We start from the raw sequence: 18,898 nt of genomic DNA, 5'->3' as shown, positions 1-18,898 counted from the left end.
TGCAAATTCTTCTTACAGAACCCTAATGGGAGCTTTACAGCTGAACCTGGGAGGGGCTGCAGAAGGACCTGCAGGAACTGGGAAAACAGAAACTTGTAAAGATTTGGCCAAAGCTGTGGCTAAACAGGTACAGAGAACGTCCCATAGAATGATATGGGGGGGATATCATATTTTATCACTTTTCACAAATGGGGAGGGGATGTGTGCTCTCGGATATTATGCTTAATTGTGTTAAGTGCAGAGACAAAATATAAAACAGAGTATTAATCTGCTTTTTTTAATGTTGACTCCTGTATAGAATTGTAAGTGTTTACAGCACAGAAACAGGGCATTCTGCATAAGTCTCCTCCCACCCTTCTTCATCTAATCCTACCAACATAAACTTCTATTCCTTTCTCTGTTGTGTGGTTATCTTGCTTCCCCTTAACTGCATCTATGCTTTTTGCCTCAACTACGTCCTGTGATGGTAAGTTCCACATTCTAACCACTTTCTGTGTAGAGAAATTTCTTCTGATTGGAAGGACCTGCCCCCCACCCAATCACATGGCGGGGGTAGTTGGTGAGACACCGAATGCGGTGTTAGGTCACCGCAGAGCATATTTAAAGGCCTGCCAGCTCTGACTTCACACCTGCCTGCTTTAAAAGAGTGCCTGCAAGTGTGCTGTTTGGTGTCCCAGGACCCCTTCTGTTGCCTGATAGTCAACCTGTACCACGTCTGAAGGAAGTGATACCTCCCTCAAGATTCTCCTGACTGCAAGGGAAAGGCAGGAGGTCCTTTTCCCCAGAAATGGAAAGAAGAGGTCCTGCTGCCTGACCAAGCAAGACTGAATGAAGATCGCAGAGGAGGTCAGCAGCTGTGGGGTCACCCTCTGGATATGGGTTCAGTGCTACAAGAGGGTCAACAACCTCTTTCATTCTGACAAGGTGACTACCCCATACCTCTCTCCTTGTTAGGGATTGCCTGTGGCCATGCAGGAGGAAACGGGACATTTGGAAGGAGGCACCCACAAAGGTGCTGGCAAAGGGGGGTAAGCATCGCCTCATCCTGACAGATACATGGCTGCTCTCAGCCACAGGCCAACTTCTTTCACAGCTCACCCCCATTAACTCCCCTTAGAGCTGACGGGAGGATGAGCTATATAGGAAACCCCAGTCGGGACCATGGGTTGTCACGAGCAGAACTGTCATGTTGATCTCTCTGTGAAGTATGACTATCTCCTCTGAGGAGGATCAGGAGTGAGAGGCTGCACCGTCACATGACTCTCCTGCACCTTCCACCAGCGCAGATACTTTCACCTCGGTGGGTTTCTGCTCAGCTGTAGAATCAGCTGGTGAAAGCACCACACACACACCCGAGCAGCTGGCTGAGGCTGAGACAGCCGAGGTCTCTGACAGTTAGAGGTCTGTGGGTGGTCAGGCCCAGACTGAGCCCCAGGCTGATGACGAGCCTCTGGTGTCGACAGCACAGAGCATGCTGGAGTTGCAGAGAGAGGTAAGATAACATCTGGTGGAGATGCCAGTGACCACACACAGCCATGAGCAGATATTGGAGGAGTCTTTCCATGCCATGACTACTGCCACATCTCAGGCATGTGAGCACATGGCTTCCTCCATCAAGAGGTTGGTAACCCTCATGTACAGCCAGATCCCACAGACCCACACAGACCTGCACACCTTCACCTTGGCCCTGAGCTCGACGCAACAGCGGCAAGGTGAGAGAATGACCAGGCCCCTGGAGTCTTCTCCAGCTCCTCATCCTTCTCTGGTTAGCAGGGAGGTTCAATTGAGCCTTGAAAGGGAGAAGGAAAGGTTGGCCTCCACATCTGGGGGCTCCCCTCAGGACGTTCCGAGTGTGGATACCGCTCCTCAGTCCCTCCACGATGCCAGAGGAGGGTCCTGCACCTGTGCAGGAAACCCTCAGGCAGCCAGTGTCCTCTAGGCCTCAGGCAGCCAGAGGACCACTGCCAAAGTCATCGCAGGCCGAGGAGCAGCCTGCCTCCAGCCTAGCTGCTAACACTGGGGTTACACCTCGTAGGAGCACTCGCGAACCTATTAAGAAAAGCACCTAGCCACAATTGGGGAATCACGGTGTCTGCCATCTAAAATGTAATGATTTCTATAAACTACTTTTGTTCACATAATTAATGATCATTGTGTAACAGTCATTATTGCATTATGCGTTAACTGTGAGCTGCTGACTTCACCATTCCCCCTTAGTGGACTGCTAATGTGACCACAGCCCTCATTAACATTTGATCTCTCAAGGGTACTAGTGCTTTTTGCAGCTGGGCATGAGTTAGGGAAGACAAATGGAAAGGAGGTGACAGTCTACATTCATGGGAGTGAGATTTTATTAGTTTCTCTGTGAGTGGGCATCAGGGAGGCTGGAAGTGGAAAAGTATGAGGTTGTCCCTTGCCTCCCTGGCACGTCACTCAATCTACCTGGCCTCCATGAAAGGGCTTCAACATCCAGGAACGCTTCACTCTCTCCGTCCTCTGCACTCTCCTTGTCAGTGGATGAGTGTCACTCAATCATGTCCTCATCATGCAAGGCTTCCACCCTCTGCAGTGCAAGATTGGGCAGAGCATTGCAGACCACCACAATACACACTGCAGGGCTCCCCTGGTTTGATCCAGGCACCGGAATCTCATCTTCAGCAGCCCGATGGTCTTTCCGATGGTCGCTCAGGTGGAGCCGTGGCAGGTGTTGTACTTCTCCTCTGCAGCAGTGCGAGGGCTCCTCACAGACATGAGAAGCCATGTCTTCAATGGGTAGCCCTTGTCCCTAAGAGTCCATCCCTGAAGATGAGTGGGAGCCTGAAAAGCTATGGAACCGGGGACTGTCAAAGTACATAGACATCATCACTGCTTCCCGGGAAGCGGGCACACACCTGCAGGAAACACTTTCGGTGGTCACAGAGCAGTGAATGTCGATGGAATGGAAGCCCTTCCTGTTGATGAAGGCCACTGACTGTTCCATTGGAGCCTTGATGGCCACATTCAGGAAATCTATCACACTTGCACCTGGGGGAATCCAGTGATGGCCCTCCCGGCCTGACTGTCTGGGTTGGTCTGATAGCGCACGTAGTCGCCGGCCCTCTTGAACAGGGCATTGGTTACCTCCTTGATGCAGTGGTGGGTGCTGCCTGGGAGACCCCACATATGTCCTTGGTGGATCCTTGGAATGATCCAGATGTGTATTGGTCTAGTGCCACAGTAATCTTCAGGGCCACGGGCATTGGGTGACCCCCAACTCCCATAGGTCGCAACTCATCCTGCAGTATGGAGCGTAAGTTGGTGACGGCCTCTGTGCAGAGCCATAGTCTTCACTGACAATGCCATTCCGACATCTGAAAGGAGCTGAGCCGAGTCTAGCACTGCTGGGTCCTTCTTGGCATGGCCGGCTGCTGCTGCTCTCATCAGGAGCTTCATGGGCAGGTGCAGCTGCTTCTTGGCCTTCCCTCCATTGGAGGCGCCACATCATGCCACGTGGGTCCAAAAAGCCAGGGTGTATGAGACCCATGCCAGGTGTCCAGTGAGCCTTCAGATCACTGTCCTGTCAGCTGAGCTTTAGACACTTCTCCCAGCAGCCTCTCTGATGGCTCTCAATGCCTACCCTTGCTGATAGCCAGCCATCTCATTCAGCAGTATGGGTGATCAAACATCTCACATAGCAATTTGATCACCCAGTACAGCCACCCAAACCCAGGCATTCCCTCCCCCTTGCAGAGCAATCGAGACCCAGAACCCCCTGTCAGAGACCCTGAGACTCCGAACCCCCTTGCAGAGCACACAACAACAAGGTCTGACAATGGCCTGCACAACCCCCTTTCCCCTGTGCAGCACTGTTCATGACTACCTCCCCATTACAGTCGTGAAGCCTCTCACCTCAGTACCACCAGCTGTTAACGCTCATAAACCAGAAGGCACGTGAGTGCTGCCCGACATCTACTAAATCACAAGCGCATGATTAAAGTGAGATGGATCAGATGCAAATTCATCACAATCATCTGCTCTGCAATTTAAATGAGATTCCTGTCACGTCAGGCTGGCAAAGCAGCCTTAATGCTTTCCTGCCTCTGACTTAATCTGGAACCGGCGTCATGACTCCGGATTTTTGGGCGGTCAATTCTGACGTGATTCTTGAGAATGAAATGTATTCAGCTCTCTTTGCATACAGATCCTCAGTGACCTCCCTTAGGCAATAATGGACAGTGAACTGGGAGATGTTGTAAATAACACCTCCTCCAACCTGGAAGGAGCTTTACATATAAACGTTCACCACCACGGTCACCTTCACAACCACTGGCAATTCCATCCTCACCCTATTCTGAGACTGCAGTTCAGGCAGATTTCAATGAGCACTTCCTTGATGAAGTGGAGACGTCTGATGCACTGTTTATCACTGAGGTTGGTCGGAGAATTACTCCCTAAAGACTCTGGGTGGATATGGCCTCCTGCTGAGAGCCTTTCTCTCCTCCTGCTTCCTCTTTTAGCAGCTGTGTCCCTTCTGCTCATTCTCCCTGTCATGTTGCAGGCCAAGCGGGATACAAACTAGAGCATGGCTACCCGGCCCGAACCCGACTGGACCTGCCGATGTGTCGGGTTTGGGACGGGTTGGGTTGCTGTTCCGGGTCCGCCATTTGGGCTTGGGCCGGGTCGGACACCCTCAATCACCACCTCCGGTACGTGGCTCCAATCATAATGTACTTTTTAAACAACCTTTCAAGTCCAGTTACAATTTTTGTTGCTTATCTGCACAAGCTTAAAAAGTGAAAAACGGAATCTAGGTTAACTGATGGTTGGGTCGAGCGTGGGAAAAAATGAAAGGACTCGGGCCGGGTTGGGCTCGGGTCGGATGTGGTTCTGTTGGGCTCGGGTAGGGTTTCATTTGCAGACCTGAACTGGCTTTTAATAAAAACAATTGCGTCCATGTCTGACAGCAAGTGCACTGAGAAAATACCCTGGAAGTCCTCAACATTGACTCCAGATGCCATGAGGTATCATAGCATCAGGTCAAACATGGGCGAGGAAACCTCCTGCTGATTACCACCTACCACAGCCCCCCCATGTTGAACACCAATTGGAGAACCAATGAGGGTAGTAAGGGCAAAGAATGTACTCTGGGTAGGGACTTCAATGTCCATCACCAAGAGTGGCTTGGTAGAACCATTACTGTCCAAAAGGACATAGCTGCTCAACTGGGTCTGCAACAGGAGGTGAGGGAGCCAACAAGAGGGACTTGACCTCTCCCTCACCAATCTACCTGCTGCAGATGCAACTTTCCATGACAGCATTGGTTGGAGTGATCACCGCACAGTCCTTGTGGAGACAAAGTCCTATCTTCATACTGAGGGTGCCCTCCATCGTACTGTATGGCACAACCACTGTGCCAAATGGGAAACATTTCAAACAGATTTAGCAACTCAAAAGTGGGCATCCCTGAGATGGTGTGGATCATCAGCAGCAGACTTGTATTCAACCACAATCTGTAACCTCATGGCCCAGCATATCCCCCACTCTACCATTACCATCAAGCCAGGGTAACCACCCTGGTTCAATGAAGAGTGCAAAGGGCATGCCAGGAGCAGCACCAGGCATACCTCAAAATGAGGTGTCAACCTGGTGAAGCTACAACACAGGATTACTTGCATGCCAAACAGCGGATGCAGCATGTGATAGACAAGGCTAATCTAACCCATAACAAATGGATCTGATCTAAGCTCTGCAGTCCTGCTACATCCAGTCATTAAATGGTGGTGGACAATTAAACAACTAACTGGAGGAGGTGGCATCACAAATATCCCCATCTTCAATGATGGGGAGCCCAGCACATCAATGTGAAAGATAAGGCTGAAGCATTTGCAACAATCTTCAGCCAGAAGTGCCGAGTTGATGATCCATCTCGGCCTCCTCCTGAAGTCCCCAGCATCACAGATGCCAGACTTCAGCCAATCCGATTCACTGCACGTGATATCAAGAAACGACTGAAGGCACTGGATACTGCAAAGGCTATGGGCCCTGACAACATTCCAGCAATAGTACTGAAGATAAAAACAACAAGAAATGCTGGAACCACTCAGCAGGTCTGGCAGCATCTGTGGAAAGAGAAGCAGAATTAACGTTTCGGGTCGGTGACCCTTCTTCAGAACTAGCGAATATTAGAAATGTCAAACGTTATAAGCAAGTGAGGCAGGGGTGGGGCAAGAGATAACAAAGGAGAAGGTATAGATTGGACAAGGCCACATAGCTGACCAAGAGGTCATGGAGCAAAGGCAAACAATATGTTAATGGTGTGTTGAAAGACAAAGCATTAGTACAGATAGGGTGTTAACGAACTGAAGATAGAACAGCAGCAAGTACAAACATGAAAAAAAAACAGTGGGTAAGCAAACTGAACAAACTACAATGGTACTGAAGACTTGTGCTCCAGAACTAGCCGTGCCCTTAGCCAAGCGGTTCCAGTACAGCTACAACACAGCCATCTACCCGGCAATGTGGAAAATTGCCCAGATATGTTCTGTACACAAAAAGCAGGACAAATCCAATCCGGCCAATTACTGCCCTATCAGCCTACTCCCGATCATCAGCAAAGTGATGGAAGGGGTCGTCGACAGTGCTATCAAGCGGCACTTGCTCAGCAATAACCTGCTCACTGACGCTCAGTTTGGGTTCCGCCAGGGCCACTCAGCTCCTGACCTCATTACAGCCTTTGTCCAAACATGGATAAAAGAGCTGAACTCCAGAGGTGAGGTGAGAGTGACTGCCCTTGACATCAAGGCAACATTTGACCGAGTATGGCATCAAGGAGCCCCAGCGAAACTGGAGTCAATGGGAATCAGGGAGAAACTCTCCGCTGGTTGGAGTCATACCTAGCACAAAGGAAGATGGTTGTGATTGTTGGAGATCAATCATCTCAGCTCCAGGACATCACTGCCTGTGTTCCTCAGGTTAGTGTCCTAGACCCAACCATCTACAGCTGCTTCATCAATGACCTTCCTTCAATCATAAGGTCAGAAGTGGGGATGTTCGCGGTTGATTGCACAATGTTCAGCACCATTCGTGACTCCTCAGATACTGAAGCAGTCCGTGTAGAAATGCAGCGAGACCTGGACAATATCCAGGCTTGGGCTGATAAGTGGCAAGTTACATTTGTGCCACACAAGTGCCAGGCAATGACCATCTCCAGCAAGAGAGAATCTAACCATCTCCCCTTGAGCAAAAAAATGCAAGAAGTCCTTCAGCACAAGCTGGAGAGCTCAGCAACTTTAAATAGGAGATCACACCACCTTACACTTCGAGAAACTCAAAATCAATCAGTGACTCACCTGAAAGCAGTCAATGATCCATTTAAATAGCACGGGTGCAGTGGAGCAGGAGGGAGGGTGGTCCTTCCTGCTGCTGAATGGATGTTCAGCTGTGCAGCTTCAGGAGAGGCTGTTAGTTTGAGTGTTGAGGTTGAAAATGTTAGTGCTGGTGTCAAATCAGCATTACATGCTAACTGGTGTCACGATCTGCCTACTGCAGTGCAAGCTCCTTGTGCCTACACCGATTCCCTCACCAGAATAGTGTCCAGCACAGCCCACACCAGCAGGATGCACATGTGATACCATTTTGGAACCAAAATGAACAAAAATGACACTCATAGTGCTGAAAAACCAGACCCCGCAGTATCAGATTTCACAACCATTTATTTGATGCCGATCCTAATCTCTTCAAATTCCTTTTTGTCATCCTTTCCTTTTTTGTCTATGTCCTTAGTCTATGCCTTATTCTTTCATTTCAATTTTGCTCTTATCTCTTCATTCATCCATGTGGTTCATTACTGGCTAGTGCCTTCTTGCTTTATGTGGGATATATTTCTCCTGGACTCAACTGATCACCGTTTTCAATGTTTGTCACTGAATTGGTCCAGATTATGTTCCCTAGTTATATTCTCATACCCTTATTCATATCTACTGCCCTATTTATCCTTTGTGCTAGACCACTGGTCATGCTCTGTTTCAGGTGGAGCCGGTCCCAGCTGTCCAGCTGGTTCCTGTCCTAGTACTGCTCCCCGTGTTCCACACCTCCCTCTCCCTTAAGTGTCAGAGTGTTTCTAACACACTCCAGCGGAAAAACTCTGACTTGGAGCATTTAAAGCCACAAACATTTACTGCTGATGTGGCAATCCAAGATAGACTCGTTGTTGGCACATTGGGCTATGGGGAAAAAGTGGGGCAGTGGGATTAGTTTGGGATTGATACAGGGCTATAGGGAGAGAGTGGGGCAGTGGGATTAGTTTGGGTTTGATACAGGGCTATAGGGAGAGAGTGAGGCAGTGGGATTAGTTTGGGATTGATACAAGGCTATGGGGAGAGAGTGGGGCAGTGGGATTAGTTTGGGTTTGATACAAGGCTATAGGGAGAGAGTGGGGCAGTGGGAATAGTTTAGGATTGATACAGGGCTCTGGGGAGAGAGTGGGGCAGTAGGATTAGTTTGGGTTTGATACAGGGCTGTAGGAGAGAGTGGGGCAGTGGGAATAGTTTAGGATTGATACAAGGCTCTGGGGAGAGAGTGGGGCAGTAGGATTAGTTTGGGTTTGATACAGGGCTATGGGGAGAGAGTGGGGCAGTGGGATTAGTTTGGGATTGATACAAGGCTATGGGGAGAGAGTGGGGCAGTGGGATTAGTTTGGGATTGATACAGGGCTATGGGGAGAGAGCGGGGCAGTAGTATTAGTTTGGGATTGATACAGGGCTATGGGGAGAGAGTGGGGCAGTGGGATTAGTTTGGGATTGATACAAGGCTATGGGGAGAGAGTGGGGCAGTGGGATTAGTTTGGGATTGATACAGGGCTATGGGGAGAGAGCGGGGCAGTGGGATTAGTTTGAGATTGATACAGGGCTCTGGGGAGAGAATGGACAGTGGAATTTGTTTGCGATTGATACAGGGCTATGGGGAGAGACTGAGGCAGCGAGATTAGTTTGGGATTGATACAGGGCTCTGGGGAGAGAATGGACAGTGGGATTTGTTTGCGATTGATACAGGGCTATGGGGAGAGACTGAGGCAGCGAGATTAGTTTGGGATTGCTCTAACAAAGAACATACACAGATATAATGGGTTGTAAATGTTGTGAATGACTACGGTTCTAACATAAATAGGATGAGGAAGGACTGAACAGATAATTTGATTTTATCATCCACCAGGCCCATGCTATGACTCACAGTTTTAATTTCCTCCTTTGGCATCACATTTGTCCTCCACTGGCCCTTGGAGAAGTAACACGTCATCTCAGTTCTTTCGAATGTATCAATTGTTTTCTCATTGATTCCATTATCCCAGTCTAGCAATCAGTTTGCACATTTTGGCCCCAAATATCTTTATCCTCACAATGATGATGCAAGCCCCTCAGTATGGCTGTAAACACGACTGAGACCCTTATACACCGAATCTCAGCCTTTAGTCACAGGCTCCTGGATAGCTTTGTGGAGCTGACACAGCCCCATTACTCTAAGACCATTGATGTAAGTGCCTCAGTCAGGCACAGAGCTGCATCAGCACAGCTGTGCCTGGCCTTACCAGAATGAGTTTGCCAACACCAATGGAAGTGGAGCTCCTCTGGGTGTCTAGGGCAGGGTCGCAGTCTGGGCTGGGAACCTTTTTTCAGCATTTTCAGCGATGGGGAGACCCATGGGTTGTGCCCCCACCCCAGCACCAGTGGCCCCCTCCTGGAGGCACCAACCCTGACCCTGTGCAGGTCAATGGGGTCAGTAGCAGAGTCCAGTGCTGATTTCAGTGCCTGGCATCCTGTGGATTTCCTGGGTCTCTAACAGTCTATCATGCTGCTGATTTGTGTCTTGCATATATAATATATTTTTACAATATGGTGTTCTGTCTGTGCATTCACAAGGACTATTCAATAATCTTCTATTTTACAGTGTGTTGTGTTTAACTGTTCTGATGGACTGGATTATAAAGCAATGGGGAAGTTTTTCAAAGGTCTGGTACAGTCTGGTGCTTGGGCTTGTTTCGATGAATTTAATCGCATCGAGTTAGAGGTAATTGACACAACAATGTTTTACAATTAACCTTTAAACAAGGTCTGATTATGATTGTGGTATTAATGTAAAATCAATGCAAAAATTACAATTGTTAACATTTCACGCTTACTGTTTGAAGAGCAAAGTTTGCAAATTAAATGTTAATTTTTTTAAAATTGGTTATTTGCATTTTTTCTAATGATTTTTGATACAAATGAGATGCATTTAATTTGATTTATTAATTCGTTATCACAATCCTGTATTTATTTTTTGCCCTTATTTCTTTTCATGCAATCAGGACCATTTTCCAATATTTCTGTTTGTCTATTTATTATTATAAGTCCTGAATGTGGCTACAAAACAGAACACAAAGATTAGTGGAAAAGGGTGGGAAACGTTCATAGAAATCAAAGAAAAGTTATATCACAAAGGAGCTCATTCGGCCCGTCATTCCAATGCCGGTCGACGAACAGCTACCCAGCCTAATCCTGCAAGTCATGGCTCTTCAAATCGACACCCAAGTACTTTTTAACGGTGCTGCCTCGACCACCTTTTCAGGCAATGAGTTCCAGGTCCCAACCACCCTCTGGGTGAAAAACTGTTTCCTCATCTCCCTCTAACCCTTCTACCAATTATTTTAAGTCTATGCCCCTGGTTTTTGACCCCTCTGCTCAGGTCATCCTATTTACTCTATCTCGGCCCCTCATAATTTTATACACCTCAATTTACTCATCCCTCAGCCTCCTCTGTGCCAAGGAAAACAGCCCCAGCCTATCCAATCTTTCCTCATAGCTAGTATTTTCCAGTCCTGGCAACATCCTTGTAAATCTACTCTGCACCCTCTCTAGTGCAATCACATCTTTCCGGTAATATGGTGACCAGAATTGTACCCAGTACTCTAGCTGTGATCTAACTAGTGTTGTATACAGTTCTAGAATAACCTCTCTGCTCTAATATACTATACCTCGGCTAATAAAAGAAAGCATGCCATATGCCTTCTTAACCACCTTATTGACCTGTCCTGCTATCTTTTAGCATCTGTGGACAGATACCCCTAGATCCCTCTATTCCTCCACTCCTCTCAGTATCCTCACATTTATTATGTATTCCCTCGCTTATTTCCCCTCCCAAAATGCATAACCTCACACTTCTCCAGATTAATTCCATGGGCTGGATTTTAAGCAGCCTTCGACATCAAGATCCATGGCGGGGGGAGGGGGCTGAAGATGGCTCCCGACAAAGCCCGCCATGGACCTCGACGTTAGCAGGGCCTGGCCTAATCCTCCCGTCAGCGGCGAGGCTCCATGGCAGCACCCCACCACCCCCCCCCCCGCTGCTGGGCGACGGGGACCACATTCAGCATATTCCAATTAATAACGTTAATACATTTACATATACTCACCCGCGATCTTGAGGGCACACCACAATCTTCAGCACGGCGGCTGGCACTCTTGCGCCTTCAGATCCCCCTGTGGAAACGGAGTGTGACACTGGTTTGGAGGGGGAAGGGTGTGAGTTTATCAGTGTGGGTGGGGGTGTGGGGTCAAATAAACATCATAGGTGCATGGGTCTAAGGGATGGTGGGGAGGGTTGTACTTTAATCTTTATGTAGTTTGGAAGGGAAGGTCTTTTTTTCATTCAGTCATGGGATGTGGGTGTTGTTGGCTAGGCAGCATTTATTGTCCATCCCTAATTGACCTTCAGAAGGTGGCGGTGAGCTGCCTTCTTGAACCGCTGCAGTCCATGTGGGGTAAATACACCCACAGTGCTGTTAGGAAGGGAGTTCCAGAATTTTGACCCAGCGACAGTGAAGGAACGGTGATATAGTTCCAGGTCAGGATGGTGTGTGACTCGGAGGGGAACTTGCAGGCGGTGGTGTTCCCATGCATTTGCTGCCCTTGTCCTTCTAGGTGGAAGAGGTCGCAGGTTTGGAAGGTGCTGTCTAAGGAGCCTTTGTGCATTGCTGCAGTGCATCTTGTAGATGGTACACACTTCTGCCACTGTGCGTCGGTGGTGGAGGGAGTGAATATTGTGTATGGGGTGCCAATCAAGCGGGTTGCTTTGTCCTGAGTTTCTCGAGTGTTGTCGGAGCTGCACCCATCCAGGCAAGTGGAGAGTATTCCATCACACTCCTGACTTGTGCCTTGTAGATGAACAGGCTTTGGGAAGTCAGGAGGTGAGGTACTCGCTGCAGGATTCCTAGCCTCTGACCTGCTCTTGTAGCCACGGTATTTATATGGCTACTCCAGTTCAGTTACTGGTCAATGGTAATCCCCAGGATGTTGATAGTGGGGGATTCAGCGATGGTCATGCCGTTGAATGTCATGGGGAGATGGTTAGATTGTCTCTTGTTGGAGATAGTCATTGCCTGGCATTTGTGTGATGCGAATGTTACTTGCCACTTATCAGCCCAAGCCTGAATATTGTCCCAGTCTTGCTGGATTTTTACACTGACTGCTTCAGTATCTGAGGAATCGCGAATGGTGCTGAACATTGTGCAATCATCAGCGAACATCCCTAATTCTGGCCTTATGATTGAAGGAAGGTCATTGATGTCGCAGCTGAAGATGGTTGGGCCTAGGACACTACCCTGAGGAACTCCTGCAGTGATGTCCTGGAGCTCAGATGATTGACCTCCAACGACCACAACCATCTTCCTTTGCACTGGGTATGACTCCAACCAGCAGAGAGTTTTCCCCCTGATTCCCATTGACCTCAGTTTTACTAGGGCTCCTTGATACCAAATGTTGCCTTGATATCAAGGGCAGTCACTCTCACCTCACATCTTGTGTTCAGCTCTTTTGTCCATGTTTGAACCAAGGCTGTAATGAGGTCAGGAGCTGAGTGGCCCTGGCGGAACCCAAACTGAGCGTCACTGAGCAGGTTATTGCTAAGTAAGGGCCTCTTGAAAGCACTGTCAATGACACCTTCCATCACTTTACTGATGTTAAAGGTAAGTGTTTTTCAGGGGAAAGAGCAAATAGTTAATGTATTGTTATTGGGGGGGGGGGGGGGCGGTGGTGGGAGAGGGACAAAAAAATGTATTCATTCAATTTTATTGAATATGTCTTTCCATTTTTTAATTTTCTGACAGGACTGACAGCCCTTTAAAAATGGCAAATGCATCTGTGCACAGGCAGCTGCTGCCATTGCTGGGGACAGATTCTCGCCCCCTCCATGTGGTCGGGGGTGCGGGCTGCCTTGGCTATTTAAATGAGCCACCCGCTTGAGACTACAGAGGCTCTTTGCGGTGTGGCCCACGCGGGCCTTAGAGTCATAGAGTTATACAGCACAGAAACAGACCCTTCGGCCCATCGTGTCTGTGCCGGTCATCAATCACTATCTATTCTAATCCCATTTTTCAGCACTTGGCCTGTAGCCTTGTGTGCTATGGCACTTCAAATGCTCATCTAAATACTTCTTGAATGTTGTGAGGGTTCCTACCTCTACCACCCCTTCAGGCAGTGTGTTCCAGATTTCAGTGGGCCGGCCACCATTTTTTTGAGCTCGCTGCTGATTTTCCTCTTTTCTGTCCAACTGACCAGACCATCTATATCTTACTTCAGTCCAAAGCTTTCTTCCTCACTGTCAACCACATGGCCAATTTTTGTACCATCTGCAAACTTTTTTTATCATGCTCCCTACATTTGAGTCTAAATCATTAATGTAAGCTACAAAAGGCAGGGACCGGGTCTTGACCTGCAGAGCCACACTTGTACCAGCCTTCCAGTTGAAAAAGCACCTATCAATCATTATTATCCTTTGCTTCCTGCCACTGAGCCAATTTTGGATCTAATTTGCTGCCCTTCCTTGGATCCCAAGGGCTTTTCCTTTTGTGACCAGCCTACCATATGGGACTGTCAAAAGCCTTTCTAAAATCCATGTAGACCACATCCAACGTACTGGTCTCATCAACCCTACTTGTCACCTCCTCAAAAAATTCAAGTTAGTCAGACATGACTTCTCAACAAATCCATGCTGACTGTCTTTGATTAATCCATGCCTTTCTAAATGATCAATTCCCTCAGAATTTGCCTTCAATAAAAATTAAGCAGACTGGACTATAATGATGTGGGTGATCCCTTCGTCCCTTGTTAAACAATGGTACAATGTTGGCAGTCCTCCAATCCTCTGGCACCACTTCTGTTGCCAGGGAGGATTGAAATATGATGGTCAGAGCCTCCGAAGTTTCCTCCCATGCTTCTTTTAACAACTTGGGATATATTTCATCCGGGCCTGGTGATTTATCTACTTTCAATGACAGATAACCCTTTAATACTTCCTCTCTTACAATGTTTATCATGTCTAATATTTCACACTCTTCCTCCTTAACTGCAACATCTTCATCAGCCCCTGTTTTGTGAAGACAGCCACAAGGCATGAAGAACCTGACCTACAACCTCTGCCTCTTTTTGGGCCCTAATGGGTCCTACTCTTTCCTTAGTTATCATCCTGCTCTTTATGTATTTATAAAGCATCTTTGGATTTTCCTTGATTTGACGTTCTAGTATTTTTCGTGTCCTCTCTTTGCTTTCCTAATTTGTCTTTTAATTTCATTGCTACACTTTCAGTGCTGTTTTCGGCTTTCTGCTGTATAAGCTTTCAATGACTGACATAAGCTTCCCTTTTGTGCCTTATAAAGTCATAGAATCGTAGAGTCATTTACCGGACAGAAGGAGGCCATTCAGCCCATCGAATTCATGCCGGCTCTCCACGGAACTATTCAGTCAGTCCCACTCCCCCACTCAATCCCCGTAGCCAAGCAAGTTTATTTCCTTCAAGTGCCCATCCAATTTTCTTCTGAAGTCATTGGTCGTCTCCTCTTCCACCACCCTTGTGGTCAGCGAGTTCCAGCACATTACCACCCGCTGTGTAAAAAAGTTCTTCTTCATATTCCCCCTGCATCTCTTGTCCAAAACCTTCAATCTGTGTCCCCTTGTCCTTGAACCATTAGTTAATGGGAACAGTTTTTCCTTGTCTAACTTATCTAAACCTGGTCCATGAGTGTCAATTTTGTTAACCAGCCTTTTATGTGGTACTTTGTCAAACACTTTCTTAAAATCCACAGACAAAATCCATCACTTTCCCTTCAAGAACCTTCTCTGTTACTTCATCAAAAAAATAAATTAGGTTAGTCAAGCATGATCGGCCTTTTACAAATCTGTGCTGGCTCTCCTTAATTAACACAAACCTCTCCAAGTATCCACCACTGACGTTAAACTGACTAACCAGTAGGAATGTTCTTATACTCTTTCTTGAACAAGGATGTCGCATTTTCTCTCCAATCCTCTGGCACCTCCCCTGTATCGAGGGAAGATTGGAGGATTATGGAAAGCCCTTTCACTATCTCCACCCCCACTACTTCCCTTAGCAACCTTGGATACAAGCCATCTGGACAAGGCGACTGATCCATTCTAATCATAGCTCGCCTTTCCAGTACATCCTGCCTATCAATTTTCACCCCATCCATTACCTTTACCATATCTGCTTCTACCAATATTTTATCAGCATCCTCTTCTTTCATGAACATTGATACAAAGTACTCGTTAAGTACTCTCGCCTTGCTCTGTGTCTCTGAACCTATTTCACCCTCTTTGTCCCTAATAGGCCCTACTCCACTTCTTACTACCCGCTGACTATTTACATGTTGGTAGAAGATTTTTAGGTTCTGTTTTATGTTGTCACTCTATTCTCATTTTCTCTCTATGCCAGTCTTATTTTCCTCTTCACTTCCCCTCTCAATCTTTGACCTGGTTCTCATTTGAAGAATTTACCTGACATACATCATTCACCCTCTTTTCTTGTTTCATCATATTCTCTACCTCCCTTGTCATCCACGGAGCCCTGGTTTTGGTTCCCCTCCCTTGCATCCTTGTTGGAATGTACCTAGCCTGTACCTGAAACATCTCCTCCTTAAAGATCACCCATTTTCCAATACAGTTTTTCCTGTCAGCCTTTGGTTCCATTTTACCCTGGCTAGATTACCTCTCATTAGTCCTGTTCCAATTTAGAAGTTCTACTTTAGATTATTCCTTACTCTTCTCCATTACTAATCTAAACCTTATGATATGATGATCACTCTTATCAAAGTGTTCCCCCACAGACACTTGATCCACTTGGCCCACCTCATTCCCCATCACCACATCCAGCAGTGCTAGCTGGACGGAGGACATACTGGCCTACAAAGTTCTCCTGAATACATTTCAGAAATTCCACCCCTTCTTACCCTTTACTCTGATATTATCCCAATTGATATTTGGGTAATTAAAGTCCCCCAATATCACCACTCTATAGTTTTTGCACATCCCTATGATTTCCCTGCAGATTTGCTCCTCTATCGCTCTCTCACTATTTGGAGGCCTATAGAATACCCCCAGTAGCGTGATCATACCTTTTTTGCTTCTGAACTCAAACTGAATGGATTCTTTCCTTGTTGCATCAACACCTCAATGCCTTTCCTAATCAGTGCTGCCACTCCACCCCCCTTTTTTCCTTCCCTATCTTTTCTGAACACTTTGGGCTGAATCTTAGCAGCCCCTCGATGTCAGGGATCATGGCAGGGGGGCCCGTAAAATAGTTGTGGGAAAGGCCCGCCACGATCCTCGACGCCGAGCAGGCCCCGCGACGTTTTACAGGCGGTGAGGCCTTGGTGTGGCACCCCCCTCACCCCCCCGCTGCTCGGTGCGGAGGTCGTCATTTAAATCTTAAAATTGTGTAAAGCAAATGTAAGTCCACTTATCCGGTCCCGATGGCCTTCCCATGCCGATATTACTGCCGCCCGCTGCAACTCGCGCACATTTGGAACGCCATTGGGAGTTCCAAGGCGAGACACTGGTGGGGAGGGGGAAGGAGTGAAATTATCAGGGTGGGAAGGTGGGGGGTTAGCAGGGAAAATGTTTTTTATTGGCTGTGGGGATGGTGGGAAGGGGTTGAAGGGCAAAAGTGACGAGGTTCGGGGTGTAAGTTCAGGATAAGAATAAAATTAATGCTTGTCATACTGGAATATAAAACAACCATTGGGGGGGGGCGGTTGAGAAAGGGCCTCCAGATTTTGATTTTGATTTTAAAAAATTAACAAAGTACTTTCTCTTTAAACATTCAAATTTTTGTTAACGGCTTGAAGCTCTTTAAAAATGGTGCCAGCACCTGCGTGGTGGTGCCAGACACCATTGCTGGGGATGGAGCAGCGGCCCCTGATGACGTCATTTGTGTCGGAAGACCGCCGGCTTCAAAGTGCGCCACCGTGAAGTGCGGCACGCTAATAAAATTCAGACCTTTGTATCCTTGACTATTAAGCGCCCAGTCCTCACCATTTTTCAATCACGTTTCCGTTATTGCCACTACCTCATATTCCCTATTAGTTATTTGTACATTTTGGTAGAAAGAATAAGGAGGCCACATATTCCTTGGAAAATAATTGTTTAAAAGAGGGACAGAGTGATCTGGGGCGTTTTTTCTTCTTTGGCCTCCTTATTTCAAGAGACAATGGGTAAGCGCCTGGAGGTGGTCAGTGGTTTGTGAAGCAGCGCCTGGAGTGGCTATAAAGGCCAATTCTAGAGTGACAGACTCTTCCACAGGTGCTGCAGAAAAATGTGTTTGTCGGGGCTGTTACACAGTTGGCTCTCCCCTAGCGCTTCTGTCTTTTTTCCTGCCAACTGCTAAGTCTCTTTGACTCGCCACACTTTAGCCCCGCCTTTATGGCTGCCCGCCACATGGTTATTTGTACATTTTGGTAGAAAGAATAAGGAGGCCACATATTCCTTGGAAAATAATTGTTTAAAAGAGGGACAGAGTATCTGGGGCTACAGTTACATAAATCACTAAAATTGGTGATGTAGGTTAATGGAGTTATTATAAAAGCAAAGAAAGCACTGGGGTTCATTTCTAGAGGAATAAAATTGAAAAGCAGAGAAGTTATGTTAAACTTGTACAGAACCTTGGTTAGCCCACACTTGGATACTGTGAACAGTGCTGGTCTCCATGTTGTAAAAGGCACTTGACAAGGTACAAAAAATAGATTCACTCGAGTGGTAGCAGAACTGAGAGGTTACACTGATCAGGAAAGACTGAATAGGCTGTGGCTCTTTTCCCTGAGGGGTGATCTAATAGAGGTCCTTCATATTATACAGAGATCTGACATAGAGAAGTTATTTCCGCTATTGGGCAAGACCAGGACTCGGGGCATGAATTTAAGTTGGTCACTATATAATCCAATAAAGAATTCAGGAAAAACTTTTTCTAACCTGAGTTAGAATGTGGACCTCACTGCCGCATGGAGTTGTTGAGACAAATAGCAAAGATGCATTTAAGGGGAAGCTAGATAATCGCACAAGGGAGAAGGGATTAGAAAGATATGCAAATAGGGTTAGATGAAGAAAGGTGTGAGGAGGCTCATGAGGAACATTAATACTGGTATGGAGTTGCTGGGCTCGATGGGCTGTTCCTGAGCTGTGCATTTTAAGTAATTTTCTTTCCAACTTCTTGATGCCACAATTTTTTATTTCTTTTCATTCGTTCCTGGGATGTGGGCATTGCTGGCTTGGCCAGCATTTATTGCCCATCCCTAATTGCCATTGAGAAGGTGGTGGTGAGCTGCCTTCCTGAACCACTGCAGTCCATGTGGGTTTGGGACACCCACAGTGCTGTTCGGAACGGGGTTCCAGGATTTTGACCCAGCAACAGTGAAGGAACGGCGATATACTTCCAAGTCAGGATGGTGTGTGGCTTGGAGGGGAACTTGCAAGTGGTGATGTTCCTGTGCACCCGCTGCCCTTGTCCTTCTAGGGCATAGAGGACGTGGGTCTGGAAGGTACTGTCGAAGGAGCCTTGGTGCCTTGCTACAGTGCATCTTGTAGATGGTACACACTGCTGCCAC

General features: G+C 47.3%; 1 protein-coding gene across 1 annotated transcript in view; it reads left to right on the top strand.

Moving 5' to 3' along the window:
• The window catches only part of LOC137384869 (dynein axonemal heavy chain 3-like), a 613,990-nt gene that overhangs the window by 206,627 nt on the left and 388,465 nt on the right, over positions 1–18,898 (top strand). Inside the window, exons 12-13 of the mRNA XM_068059481.1 lie at positions 19–127; positions 9,922–10,041. Coding sequence (XP_067915582.1) covers positions 19–127; positions 9,922–10,041 — 229 coding nt within the window. The remainder of the gene's footprint in view (positions 1–18; positions 128–9,921; positions 10,042–18,898) is intronic.

Source organism: Heterodontus francisci, chromosome 27 (assembly GCF_036365525.1).
Source record: "Heterodontus francisci isolate sHetFra1 chromosome 27, sHetFra1.hap1, whole genome shotgun sequence".
Classification (NCBI taxonomy): Eukaryota; Metazoa; Chordata; class Chondrichthyes; order Heterodontiformes; family Heterodontidae; genus Heterodontus; species Heterodontus francisci.
This window is presented reverse-complemented; position numbering and strand designations above follow the sequence as displayed.